General features: G+C 47.4%; 2 protein-coding genes and 2 non-coding genes across 5 annotated transcripts; all 4 read right to left on the reverse strand.

Annotated features, from left to right (window-relative positions):
- Positions 1–87: 87 nt before the first annotated feature.
- Positions 88–3733, reverse strand: SUMF2 (sulfatase modifying factor 2). Its single transcript, XM_048966867.1, has 9 exons — positions 3590–3733; positions 3206–3362; positions 3010–3124; positions 2604–2648; positions 2303–2453; positions 2003–2058; positions 1522–1606; positions 786–948; positions 88–497 (listed from the first exon to the last, which is right to left on the reverse strand). The coding sequence occupies exons 1-9, from the start codon at positions 3645–3647 to the stop codon at positions 392–394; spliced, it is 936 nt and encodes a 311-aa protein (XP_048822824.1). The 5' UTR covers positions 3648–3733; the 3' UTR covers positions 88–391.
- A 1099-nt stretch (positions 3734–4832) lies between these two features.
- Positions 4833–13495, reverse strand: CCT6A (chaperonin containing TCP1 subunit 6A). 2 transcript variants are annotated; one of them, XM_048966490.1, is made up of 16 exons: positions 13447–13495; positions 13127–13302; positions 11592–11738; positions 10565–10628; positions 9949–10083; positions 9193–9366; positions 8930–9033; positions 8086–8196; positions 7616–7775; positions 7281–7363; positions 6778–6874; positions 6211–6358; positions 5965–6098; positions 5755–5857; positions 5346–5418; positions 4833–5183 (listed from the first exon to the last, which is right to left on the reverse strand). In XM_048966490.1, the coding sequence occupies exons 3-16, from the start codon at positions 11594–11596 to the stop codon at positions 5111–5113; spliced, it is 1464 nt and encodes a 487-aa protein (XP_048822447.1). In that variant the 5' UTR covers positions 11597–11738; positions 13127–13302; positions 13447–13495; the 3' UTR covers positions 4833–5110. The 2 variants fall into 2 exon arrangements, with proteins under 2 accessions (XP_048822447.1, XP_048822446.1); XM_048966489.1 differs by lacking the exons at positions 11592–11738; positions 13127–13302; positions 13447–13495 and adding an exon at positions 10834–11361.
- Positions 8338–8468, reverse strand: LOC125703199 (small nucleolar RNA SNORA15). The gene has a single exon (XR_007380789.1). It is a non-coding gene; the product is annotated as a small nucleolar RNA SNORA15 (small nucleolar RNA).
- On the reverse strand, positions 9466–9597 carry LOC125703200 (small nucleolar RNA SNORA22). The gene has a single exon (XR_007380790.1). It is a non-coding gene; the product is annotated as a small nucleolar RNA SNORA22 (small nucleolar RNA).
- Positions 13496–13864: the final 369 nt, after the last annotated feature.

Below are 13864 nucleotides of genomic sequence, written 5' to 3' on the forward strand. Positions count from 1 at the left end.
ACCTGGCCTTGAACACCTCCAGGGATGGGGCATCCACAGCCTCTTTGCTGGACTTAGGAGACGAGCAGTGCCTGGCAGGCTGTCCTCAACCCACTGTGCCCAGGGCTCCTGTGCCATCAGATTTGGGGTTGGACTCACACAAACAGCCCTTTGATTGCTGCAGACACACCAGAAGGAGACATGTAATGTCCGCAGCACCCGTGGGCCATTAGAGACAAAATGCCTGTTGTCTGTAATTGCTGCTCAGCACCCAGACATGCAGAAATGAGTTTTAGGCTAAAACTATTAATTTTTTTTTTAAAAACTTCACTGGTTTAATGAAAATGGTTTCTGGGGATTACTGTCCATCTCCACAGGAGAAACTACCCTCAGGTCGTGCCAGGTGCCCTCCTCAGAGCTCAGGTTTGGTTCTGCTGCTCTTAGTTGTGTGACTCGGGATGTCGGCAGCACAGCGGAAGCTGAGGTTGTCGGAGGCTGAGTCTGGTGTGTTCCCCATCCTGGGAAAGATACCCAGTTAGGAGTCCTGCATGGTTAGTGCTCAGACTGGTGAATGCAACCCTGTGTAACATGCTCCCACTTACCTAAGTTTTAGAAAGGCATTCAGTTATAAGCACTTGATGGAAAACAAATTATTTGACAAGGAATTAGGAATGAATTTACAGCATTAGAATTTTTAGCAATATCTGTAGTGTTTTCCTAAATGCTTCTCAACAAATCTAGATAGGAACAAAGTAACCCCTTCTTACACAGCTGAAGAAGAAAGCACAAGCAGTACTGGCACTGACCTGGTAGTGATGCAGGCCCGGTGGTTTGCAGACCCATCCACGGTGTCGATCCATGAGGCCCCTCTCAGCACACGCATCGCCTCAGCGTGTGGCTGGGGACGGCCTGGTGGTTTGTACTGTGAGGCCGTCCACTCCCAGGTGTTCCCCAGCAGGTCATAGATTCCTGAGACAGAAGGTTCCCACAGAATCATTACTGTTGATCTCCAAGATCATGAAGTCCAACTCCACCCCATCGTGCCCACTGACCACATCCCGCTGTGCCACATCTACACATATTAGGATTATGGGGTTGCAAAAACACTTTTGTGCATGGGGAGATGGGGCTTTAACATCCCAGAAAGATCCCAGCAGAACAAGAAGCTCCTTGCTGTACTGCTAACCAGCCCCTAGCAGCAGCTGGACAACTGCTGAATAACTGTCTTATCTTAAATGCCCCCACCATTTTCCACCCCCAGGAGGGAATGGCACTTGCTGCCCTCCAACACACCTGGGATTTTCAAATAAATCCCATGGAAATGCAGAATAACTGCCTGCTAATGGGCGTGGGATGGCACAGTGAAGTGCTCCAGCTGTACATCAGCTGCAGTAACAACACTTTCACTGGGCTCACACTGTCAAGATGCTGCTGAGATCCCATTTCACATTTGAAACTCTGCTACAACGACAGGGTTTATAATTAGCGTTGAATGGTGAGTAGATTGTACCCAAAGAGCTGGGCAGTGATGCCTCTCCATACCATAATTGTTCTGAGGTGAGAATGCTGCCACCGGGGACACACCGTGATAGCCATCCTCAGCCCTGTCCCCCCTTGGGAAGTCACCCTGGGTGAGGAAAGATGACATTAAGCAAAGACCAACTGCAGAGAAGGAAAGTCCTGCTTCTTACAAAAAAAAAGTATATAAAGCCCAACTGCACTTAAACAATGCAAATAACTCTTCACTGCAGATTAACTTGGCACATTGCATTTGTGTCCAAGAGAGGTGATCAACCATCTCACGTTATCCTAGGGGAAAAATAATCATTTCTGCAAAAAAACGTGTCGTTTTTTGGGAGAAGTGAAATCCCAGTCTCCCAGGGGCACTGGGCTCCATCTGCTCCCTTGGGAACACTGTGGACAACCCCCAGGAGCTCTGCAGTACCTCACAACCAAGTGCTATGTGCCCAAATCCCCAGCTGACCACTGCCCAGTGCGACCAGGACAGCTGGTGTGAGCTCACCTGCCACAGGTTGGTCCGGTTTGGCTGGAATTTGTTTCCCCAGGGATACAGCCTTTCTGTTGAAGAAGAAGTGAGCAGTTATCCAAGGATCCTCTCTCATTCGTTGTGGCTGCTGTTTTCTGCTCAGCTTATATATCAGCTCCTGTACACCCACCAGATGGCATTTAGTGCTTTGCTGAGGGAAGCACATTAAGCTACTGTTTATCCTATTTATTTCCAGGTTGAAATGGCTCCTTCCAACTCTGGATATGCTATGATAGAAAGCCACTGGATGTGAGCAGGGAGGGGGTGCCTACTTACGCTCCAGGCCTCCCCGGGCAGCAAACTCCCACTCCTCCTCAGCTGGGAGCCTTTTTCCCTTCCAACTGCAGAACGCCTGCGCGTCGTTCCAGCTCACGTGCAGCACTGGGTGCTCCAATCTGTCTGCGATGCCAGAGCCAGGACCTGCAGGCTGTAAATTGCAGTGATCTTCATCAGTTTCATTAATCACCAAGAGAAAGGATTGAACAGAGCAAGGTGGGGAGCCTGCACAGAGGAAACAGATGCTATTTTCCGCTTGGTTTTAAGAAAGAACTCACCACTGTGCCTGCTTCACACCCACCTGTCGCCAAAAAGCTTTCTCAACTGGCAGCCACCAAGGAGCAGACTGGGAAAAAAAGCAACATCGGATTAAAGCCATACTGCCCCCCTCCCCAGAGACCCTTCAGTCATCCTACAACAGTGCATGGAAAGAGGAGGATGTGGTAGGCTGGGAACTGTTTGATCCGGGTTATTGTAAATCACAGAATGATTAAGGTTGGAAAAGACCTCTTAGATCCCCAAGCCCACCCCACCGTGCCCATTAAACACATCCCTCAGTGCCACCTCTGCACAGTTCTGGAACACCTCCAGGGATGGGGACTCCACACTCCCTGGGCAATCACCACCTCCCCCATCGCTGAGCAGCCCCCACAATGCCACCCACACCTACTGAAACCTCTTGATCTCCCTCCAGGCTTCAGATTTACCTCCAGTTTTTGGGTGACTTTTTTTTTCAGCTCTTCTGATACGAAATCCTCAAAGACAAAGCTCCAGCCAAACGCTTCCGCTTCAGTTTTGTATTTCTTTTCTCTAACAAACTCCCTGGCACAAACACAACACGCTCAGACACCCATGGCAGAGTTTTCCAAGAGCTGCACCAGCAGCCCCGCGATAGCACCTCACCTGAAGTCCCTGTTGGTAACAGGGAACTTGTCAATAGCAAAGGGCTTCACTGTCACCTCCCGGATGGGCCCCTCCTCATCTCTGCTCTGCGTGGAGCTGGAGCCCATCTGGAACTTCCCCCCGGGCAGCTGCACCATGTGCTCATCGTTTCCAAACGCTGAAAGTGAAGCAGTCGGTACAAACATTAACGGGTAAACCTAAAAGCACAACGCAGCATTCCTTATTTGCCAAAAAAATAAAAATAAAAAAAGCCACTTCATATGCTGGATACACACTGCAATGTAACAAGCGACTGCAATTTGCATTTATATAGTTCTGCTCCTGCAGGGGGATGCAGGAAGCCAGACAGCGGTGCGAGCTGAAGCAGCAGCGCTCTCAGCTCACCCAGCAGAGCACAGCTGCAGCCCAGCACGCAGCAGCAAAGCAGCGCCGCTCTGTGCATCGCCCTGGGAACAAAGCCGAGCAGCACCGGCAGCGCCAAGAGCAAAACGCATCAGCAGCGGAACCGCAGGGCTCTGACCCAGAAGAGCTTCAGGGTGGGGAAATGTTTCCGGGGGAAGGGATGCACTTCCCCCACACCACGCCTACTGCATGTGCTTTCCAATTACAGCACGCGTGCTTTTTCGTTTTAAAGAAAAGGGATGCTTTACATTGCACGTAAATGTTGATATTTCATCTCCATGTATGAAAAACCTCCTGTTACCCGGGCTACTGACAAACCCACACCACCAGATGCGCTTTATGTGCACATCTGGTTTTAAAAAGGTCACTCGTTCCAGTCACGCCGCCCTGACATAAAGCTGGTACAGAGTACCGAAAGGAGGCAAACGAACCGCCTTCAGCCCCACCGTAGGGCTGCACGGGATCTAGATACCTTCCCTGGGGTCGTTCCCTTTCTCAGCCCCACTTCAGGGCAGCAGCTCCAGCCGCTCCCACCCTGCAGCCAGAACAACCACAGGGCTGGGGCACCCAGCCCTACTAATGTTGCTCCACAGATTTCAGCACTTGAGTCCATCCTGTATTCATCCCCTCACAACCCAACATCTCCTTTCCTCATACTGGCTCAGTATAAGCAGGATAAACATTCTGAGTCCCAAGTCTGATAACGCCAACAAGATGAGGATTAGACAAAAATCACGTAGGACAGCAGCAGCCTGCTCGTGCTGCACAACTCCCTGCTTGCTAGGCTTTGTCTGAACACAGCACTCTGCCTGCATCTCCTGCAGCGTCCACAGCCTCTGCTTGCCAACAGCAGAAAGCATTAAGCTGCCACCTATGGCCAGGAGGACAACATGCAACACGTTTCAAACGTTCCTGAGGCGCACAAACTAAAAAGCTTTATTTGTGAGCAAGAAAAAAACAAATTATTGCCATAGCCCACCTGTATGAGATGCTCTGCACCAATTCCACACAGACCCCTGCACTCCAGAAGCAGCGTATCGAGCAGGACTTTCACGACTCTACCCTGTACCCCAAGAACTGGAATCAGTCACAAAGCCCAACTGCAGAGCCAGCAACCAGAAAACACAAATCCAAGCCCACGGTCCAGCGCTGTCCTCAAAGTGCTGAACAAAGCTCAAAACTTTGGTCCACAGAAGGGTAAGTTTTCAATAACGGACACAGAAAGCACAGAACATAACAGTTTATTGGGTAAAAAGGACAGCAACTTCAGTTGTACACTTCAGAGAAATTAAAAATAAATAACTGATGTTTTAGAACCGAATATTTCCATAGTTGCTAATATCTTCAGTGGCCGCGTTTACCAAAGAGGTGCTGCTAGTTACAGCAGTGACTTCCACTGCTGGGAAAATCCACCGTGGCTCAAAAAAGCACTTTCAGGTGGACTTCTTGAAGGCATTCCAGAGGGCACTACTGGAGCTGACCACCACCACCACCAGATCCAATTCAGCCTTTCAGAGACGACATTCCAGCTCGCATAATTTCATCCACCAAGAGAATGTTGCTAGCAATCACCGTGCTGGGAACAGTAAATAAACACAACGTTTGTTTTGGCACAAACAACTCAGCTTTATTCCTACACTGCAAGACAGCTTCCTCTAATAGAGATTCCTTCATTCCACCCATGTTACCAATCTTGTCAACCCGTTCCTATTTGAAGTGAAACCACCACAGCACTTACCACGAATGAAGTAGCTGCTTTTTGACATTGTAGTTGTCCCAGATTCCAGCTGCTGCAGCTACCATTGGCTCACCTAGGAAAGAGGCACAACAATCTTGAAACAACCAGTCTGCATAATTCAAGGGAGGAATCCTGCTGCTTAACAATTCAAATTACTTGCTGTGTACAGAGTGCACACACTGCATTTAAGCATTACAAGCAAAGCACACCTGCCAAGGCATTCTGTATTGCCTCCTTCCATGAAGAGCTGAGCCTTCTGCAGTAAGAGCAATCTTACACTTCACAGAGCTGGTCTGTGATAGTTTTGGCCTCCTAGAAACACTCCTATCCCTCAGCAGCATTGTTTTGCTGCTCTGTATTTACTGCCAAGCTGATTTTACGTGATTCCCTGGTTTTAGAAAACTCTTACCAGTGTTCAAGTCAACTCCAATGAGCTGCCCAGATTCTACGTGTTCTGCCTGAACCTTCACCAGTGTTTCCTGGGGATCGTAACCAGAGTTCTGAGCGAGAACCTTGGAGACAAAAACATTACTTCACATTAATGTAAAGAGGCCTCCTGCAGAAAATGCTAAGGATCCCAGAGTGCTTTAGAGTCCCTTTATTCTGGAGGTCTTCATACCTTAGGAATGATGAGGAGAGCATCAGCAAAAGCTTGAACTCCAAGCTGGGCTCTTCCTTTTACACTGGGTTTATGCTTAATAAGAGCATTAGCTACTGCCACTTCCAGTGCACCTGCCCCTGGAATCACACATCCTACAAGGCAAAGCAGCAACATGGAGGTGTCACAATAAGAACTTACTCTAATCTGAAGAGCTAACTTATACACAAGTCATCAGTTTTGAGGAGAGCTGTAGCTGAGACTTACCATCCTCAATTGCATTTTTAACAGCACGCAGACCATCTCTTACTGCATCCTTTATTTGTGTAAGTGTGTGCTTATTGGGTCCCCTGATCAACAAGGTGACAGAGCGAGGGTTGTCACACTTCTCAATGAAGGTGTACTTCTCTTCTCCCTATGAACAGTGTTAGTTATTCACCTTACATATGTTAAGCAAACATGAATAAAAAAAACACTGGGCACTTTCAGATGCAGTTCTGAGTAACATCCCAAGAAGTGATGAGAAGCAAAGTCTAGTAGAAAGAACCTAGCAGAATCTTCCTCTCATGTTCTTAACTTCGTGATATTAAAATATGGATCTATCAATAGGAATAAGCAATGTGACAAGAGCAAATATAAGGCAGACAGTGGGGCTTAAAATCCCATCTTCATACTGCTTATTTCTGCATTTACTGCATTTCTTCATACTGCTTATTCTAGGAGCTGTACTGCAAGGAAACACCATGCAGTCACATCAATACAGAAGAAAACCTGGGGCCAAGCGATACCAGAAGCATTTAACTTGGCTTCAACTAAAAGCCTCGCTGTACTCACCAGTGTGTACTCATAGACAAGACCTGCATGTCCCAGACAGTCAGGAGTGAGATCCTCCACAGAGTTCATAGCAGTACCACCACACGCAAGGGTCAGTCTGAAAGAGTTCGTTTACTGCTTAGCAATTCTCTCATACTAAGTAAAACATGAAGTCACCAACACGAACCGCAGTATTTCAGCACACAAAATACTGCAGGTCTGGGCTTGCAACAGTTTTGTTTCTTTTAATAAGAAAGCTCTTCACTAAAACAAACAAACAAACCCACAGAATTAAGCCTCTCCAGAAGAGGCATTTACTCCTGGAGCACAGACAGCTTCAATTCCTACATCCCTCCTTGTACTGAACTTCCCAGTTCGTATCAAATACACTGAGTTACTCTAGTAACATTCAGACTGAAGAGGACTTCTGGCTGACAGCCTTTAAAAGCTGACTCAAGCCAGATGTGACTCACTGTGCAGTCTGGGAGAGCAAGGCATTTACCCCTTCTCTCCCTAAAGGGTACCTTTCCATGTTCCTCCTTTTGGCTCTGCGCAGAGCAACAATTCCTTCTTTTGCAAGCGCGTCCAAGGAAAATGGGTCAATTCCCTGGAAACAAAGGAAGGGACCATTAAGATCAGAAAACAAAGAAACAAATCCCCCCTCAGGTTGGCACTAATAAGTTCTTCCTCAGCACTCAAAGAAATCTCAGGAAGGAACTGCACATAACTGTGAGTTCATCAACCTCAATTCAGTTATCTGCATGCAAAGCACTGCACTAAACGAGTCAAGCACCAAACTTGCCAAGAAAGCCAACATTTCTGCTTATTTTCCCTAACTTAGTTATACTCTTTATCTCACCTTCTGGTTAATGACAATAAATCCTTTATCTGAGTCACCACAAACTCTTCTTTTCAAGTCTATGATTTTGCTCACTCGGTCTTCAATGAACTTCCTTTCTGCTTTCACCAGTTTCTCTCTCTCTTCTGCACTTTTATAGAAGAACCCAGTGCTCACCTCTCTGGAGAGGAAAAAAAAAAAGCAGTAAGAAAATTAGCTGTCCTCTGTGTCGTAAAGCTAAGCAGCTCAAGGAAGAAAGAATCCTTTCAGTAACATTCTAAAAATTAATATGCAGATTTTATTTCAGTTACTAATTTCCTCTGCTTCCATTTTCTGGAAAAGGGAAGCTCCACCTTTTCCACCCCAACTTCTACACTATCTGCCATGCTCCAGAAGAGCATCTCTGCGGCCCTACTGGTACTTGTTCAAGCACAACTTAAAGGAATTGAGGAACAGAAAATGTGTCTTACATGCTGGTGCTGTGTACTCACGTTTTCTCATACTCTAAAGACACGTTGCAAGTAAGAATATAGGCATCTTCCACCCTTTTCTTCATGTCAGGATGGCGAGCACCGTGATCCAAAACCAGCCCCCTGATCAGCCTGAAAGATCAATGAGCATTTTCTATGTCAAGATGGTCAGAGACCAGCCCTTACTGTAAGCACACACTGCTTGAGATAACCAGCAGTGCAATCATCTAGTATGAACTGTCTGTGAATTCCAGTTAGAAGCAAAGAATGATCTTGTTTCCCACTCCCAAGGGCATGCCCACTCACATACAGAAGCATGCCAGAGTGTAAACTGGGAATTTATTCTGGCATGGTGTCTGACTGCAATAGCTACTGAAGAAAGCTAGCGCAGAATTCGTCCATGCCACTGTGAAATATAAGGGCATGAAGAACACCCAGTGAGACAGCTGCAAGCCAGTTTTCAGGTACTGATCACTACTGTCTCACAGAAGCTGAAAATATATTAAGCATCCTCAAGACACAGACAGTACCACATGGTTATAAAGCAAACAACCGTGCCCATCTGCAGCAAAGCTGAAGTCTGAGCCAGTGTTACTCTTTGCTATTCAAACATCTTGTCAGGATGTCAAGTTCAGTGGCTGGGAAACTTATGCTGCCAAGACCACTCACGGCTAAAACTTGTATTTCTGCCTTTCTTTCACTCACTCCCCAATGATTTTTCCAACAGCACCTCTGAGACACCCATGTTCTTCCAACAGAAAAAATAACCACAGCACAAAACCCCAAACACACACAAAAAACCAACCCAGGCTACTCCAGTATCAGGATACCATTAAACTGAAGCTTGAGGAGACTCATTACTTACGTGGTGTCAGTTTCCGATTTATGCTTCATCTCCATGATCTCCACCATGTGAAGGTCAATAGGTTCACCTGGTTTTCTGACAGCCAAAACAGAATCAACTACAGCCTGAAATAGAGGAGGAGGAGATCCCCAGAAGGGCCATCAGACTCTAAAGTGCAAGCTCTATCTACCCTTCCATCTGCTCCTCGCCAAAGGAATAACCCCAGCAGCTTAAAACCTGGAGCACAACACACAAAAAGGGGATGAAGATGCATGGACACTTACTTCTGTTAAGATGTCAGCAAGTTCAGTATGAACTTTAGTACGAAGGGACGTTTTGGCAACATCTATAAGGGTCTCCCTGTCCATTTCCTTGGTTACTTTGACCTGCTCCAAGACTTCAAGTGCCTTTTCCTTTGCGATCTCAAATCCTTCTGCTACTATTCTAGGGTGCAAGCCCTAATGCGAGAAAAGAAGGGACATAATCAGACAACAGTAAGATAAAATAGTGCTTTCCCTGTAAGCAGAACAGGAAGCATACGCACTACAGTGATAAGAAAATGTACTGTCCTTCTGAATACATATAAAAGGAATGCCAATCCTTCCAATGCAGAGGAAAAGCACAGGTTATTCTAGCACAGAATTTAAACCAAGGGAACTATAAAGCACACTTGGGTGTTCACTGTGCAATATGAATGCCTATTCTCCAACTTATACTACCAAAACATCTACTACCATGGAGTATTTCCTCATTAGCATGCAGATAAGAAATGCTTTCACTCAAACAAAACAGTCAGAGATAACAGCATGAATCAGGCACAACGTTATTAAAAGCTACAGTATAAATAAGCAGAACAAGCCTTAGGTCCTCTTTAGCTTTTCTGCATTTTATAAGTTCTGTGACACGCTCATTTTAAGTGGAAAGACGTATTTGATTTCCATGTTTTTGAGCACCAAGTACACTACAAAAAACCAAAGCAGAACAGTCTCAGGTGAAGCTTTTTTACTTGCCCATCTACAAAAGAAACGCTGCACACATACCTCAGAAATATAGAGATCTGCCTGCTTCAGCAGCTCTCCAATGATTAAGACATTTGAGGTGGTACCATCTCCAGTGATGTCATCCTGTGCTGTTGCTACTTTTGCTATCAAGGAGGCTGTGGGGTGTTGTATTTGCTAAACAAAAATAAGAAACTGAATAGTAAGCTTTATGGCACTGGTACAGGTAGCAAGTAATCTAAAATTAACTAACCAAGATTTTTAATGAATAGATGATGGTTTCAATGATTCCTGGCAGTTTGGCTGGTTTCAACACATAATCCCACTTAACAACAAAAGACATTTAGACTTTAACAGTAAATTTCTTGAGCTAATCTATATAATAAGATCTTCTTTTTCCCTTGGGGACCCAAACAGCGACAGTACGTCAGAGAATGGCAGGGATCTGTGCTGGGGAGGGTGTTAGGAGGTTCCTCACCAGAGGGCGGTGGGCACAGAACAGGCTCCCCATAGAGCAGCCAATTCAGCCTAACCTCCCACCAGACACACGGTGCCACATCCCACACAAAGGCAGTCGGCCCCCAACCCCCACAGCGCCTCACAGGGACATCCACAAGCAGGCTCCGCACCCCCTCGCCCCCCTCCTCCCATCGCTCACCATTTCCTGCAGCAGCACGTTGCCATCTTTGGTCAGCTTGATGTCTCCGGCCCCCGACACCAGCCTGCGGGCGGCACGAAGAGGGTGAGCGAGCCTCCGAACGGCCCTCCCCGGCCCCGAGCCCACCGCCCGTCCCACACCCGCCCTCCGCCTCCGCTCCCCGCCGCGCAGCCCCGCTCTCCCCTCAGGTCCCAACGGCCGCCCGCGCGCTGAGGCGCATGGCGGGAAGGCCGGCCCACCCTCTGAAGGAGCCGCGCGAGGTTCCTCACATCTTCATGGTGCCCTTAGGGCCCAGGTTGGTCCGCAGTACGTCCTGCAGCCCTCGGGCAGCGCTGATGTTCACCGCCAGGGCGGCCTGGGCGCGAGCCACCTCGGCTTTGGGGTTGAGGGCCTTCACCGCCATGGCTGCCGCTCCACGCTAGGCCGGGCCGGGCCGGGATGGGGCGGGAACGAAACGAGCCGCGCCTCCTCGCCCGCCCCTTCTAGAACACTCCGGAGAGCGCGCGCTCCTATTGGTCCGTAGGCCGCCAAAATGCAGCGCCATTGGCTGAGCGGCTTGTCGCTCTACCTGGAAGCTGCCGCCCTCTTGCTGAGGGGCTGCCGGGAAGCGACGGTTGGGAGGCGGGCGGTGATGGGGGGGAGCTGGGGTCGGTACTCCGCTCTGTCTGCTGCAGCGAGGGGAGGAATGTGTGAACGAGGCTTTTGAACGGGCTGAGATCCTTGGTCGTTCTTATCCCACGCACTCATTATCATGGAATCATTCAGGTTGGATCTCAAATCTCCAAGCCCAGCCCACCGTGCCCACAGCCCTCAGTGCCACATCTCCATGGCTCTGAATGCCTGTGGTGACTCCACCGCCTGTCTCATGTGACAGATATCCTAGCCGTGTTCACAGAACCATGAGAATCAATAATTAAACACGCCAATTTAACCTTAGGTTGACAGAATTAATAGTTAAGCGGCATGGATTAATAATCAAAGTGGTTCTTGGTCAAAATCCAGATCCGAGGTTAATCATCTTACCTACCTCATTTTACCTAACAAGGCAGCAGCTCCATCAGCTCAGCACCCTTGCAGCCACCACCTTGCAGCACAGCCCATGTACCTTCCAAGGTTCTGAACGCTCTGCAAGTCTTTAATATGGGGAAAAACTCTCCCCAAGCAATGCTGAGACCTGTGGAAGTAAAACACAGCATTAAAGTTAAGGCATCCTGGTGGAGCACTGGAAACATTGAGCTTACAGGGCCAGTCCTTGTTGCACAGTGTGCACATCGTAACGGCTTTGAGCTCCCAAGAGACAGAAGATGGATAGTTGTACTTGAGAGCTGCTGCCAGGGCTCCTTACACACACCACAGATTGCACCGTGTTGCCCCATCCAGCCCTATGCCCTCACACACCTGCTTGCTGCACCTGGGGTGGCTGGCAATACCAGGCCTGATGCAACTCTTATTTCATTTTGTAAGGAAAGTGCTTGCCCCCAAAACAATGGATAGCGTGGAATAAATCCCCACACGCCTTCCCACAGTTGGCAGCTTGGGATGCAGAGATTCTGCAATCCACTGCATTGATGCTGAGCAATGCAATGGGCCATTCCTGTTTCCATGCTGCTTCCAGTAGTGAACACTAAGCTAAGGGAGCAAACTCCAAGCTACGAGTAGTAACTCCTAATTGTTGAGTATGATTTTGTACCCAATTTGTACAGTTTTGGGGGAGGTTGACTGAAATGCTCAGTGAGGATCAAGTGTAAGGGCAGGCTCACCAGCCCTGCTGATGTTGGCAGTAGGGTATGGCACTTGCTGGTAACCTGCTCTGCTGTTTTGGGTGAGGATTTCAGGTTTCTGGGCAAAGCGCCATGCATGGCCCATCATTCCAACTCACAAGTCTGGAGGGGACAGATGATAGCATGCGTGGGTTTCTGATTTTTACGTGTTTTAGATAGAGTTGATGTCTGAGAACCATATACTGCAAGTCTGGAGCTTTTCTGGTTGGCAGAGCAGGGTGCACCTCCTGTGAAATCTTTTAATGCTGATTCTTTAGGATGGAGGCTGCTTTTCTTTCTTCCTTACTCTTTTTTTTCTTTTTTCTTTTTTTTTTTTCTGCTGTAATCATTAAAAATAAACATCAAGCATTGCAAAATGCAGGAAATTACACTAGGTATTTCATAACTGCGCTCTGGAATTCTGTTAATGTTTATTCTTCACTTTTCCTGGGATGCTACCGGCCTGCTGAAAGCAAAAACAAAACCACCCAGCCCTGAGAGGCTGCACTGCTGATATTTAGGGTGCATAGCCTCAGTGCCCAGTTAGAACACCTGAATTCCCAGCACTGCCCCAGTTTCTAGAGCACACACTCAACACAAACATTTTGCTATTCCTGCTTCTCTGGTTTGTAATTTTTTTTTGGCCAAAATCCTTTCTCCAGGCTGTTCTCAGTAGAGGGCAGCCTTGTCAAACCCATAGGCAGAGCAGCAGGCACGGTGTATTTTATGTTTTCCCTGTTGCTGTTCTGTGACCTGCAGAGCTGATGCCCTGTGGAAAGCAGGAATCTTCCATCCTACACACCTGCAATGTGTAGGGCTGGCTGCTGACACTTCAGGTTCATGGTCTCCACATTTTGCACAGATGGAGAGGTTCTGCAGTCACATACAGAAGTGCTGAATCCATTTAAGCCATGCTGTTAACTCCTGAGCATTCTCTCCATGCATCCAGTCAGATCTTTCTGTGGTTCTTTCCTGGGTCTGCAGGTAGTTTATGTTACAGTATCATAACATTGCTCATTAGCATTTTCACAGCCAATGCCCACTTTGCTGCCTGTTTCAGAAATCACCACAAGCTTTTATTCACTTTTCAGTCTTTTCATTGTGGTTGTTGAACTGTTCTACTTGCTTTTAATGCATCGCACAAATGCAGGGCAGAGGCTTACAAGGCCTAAATTGTCCTTTGGAATCACTGGAGCTGCAACAAATTACACCGGTTTAGAATTGTTAACATGATATTTAAGTGAATTAAATCCAACAGTTCTGTTAAACTAAGCCAAGTAAAGGGAATATCCAGCATGAAATCCCAGTGGTGATTCTCACAAGTGAAATAACACACTGCTTATCTTAGCGGAAAGCAGTGTTCTGCCATCCTTATCAAGATCTGTTTTTATTTAACCTTATTTACACGAACAATTTCTAAACATACTGTGCTGCCACAATAAAACTAACGCAAAGGACCAAACACAACAGCAAACACATCACCAGTTTTCAGCAAAGGCGCTTGGCACCAGCGCGTCCTGACATGAGAACTTACTGATAG

Source organism: Lagopus muta, chromosome 20 (genome assembly GCF_023343835.1).
Source record: "Lagopus muta isolate bLagMut1 chromosome 20, bLagMut1 primary, whole genome shotgun sequence".
In the NCBI taxonomy this organism is placed as follows: Eukaryota; Metazoa; Chordata; class Aves; order Galliformes; family Phasianidae; genus Lagopus; species Lagopus muta.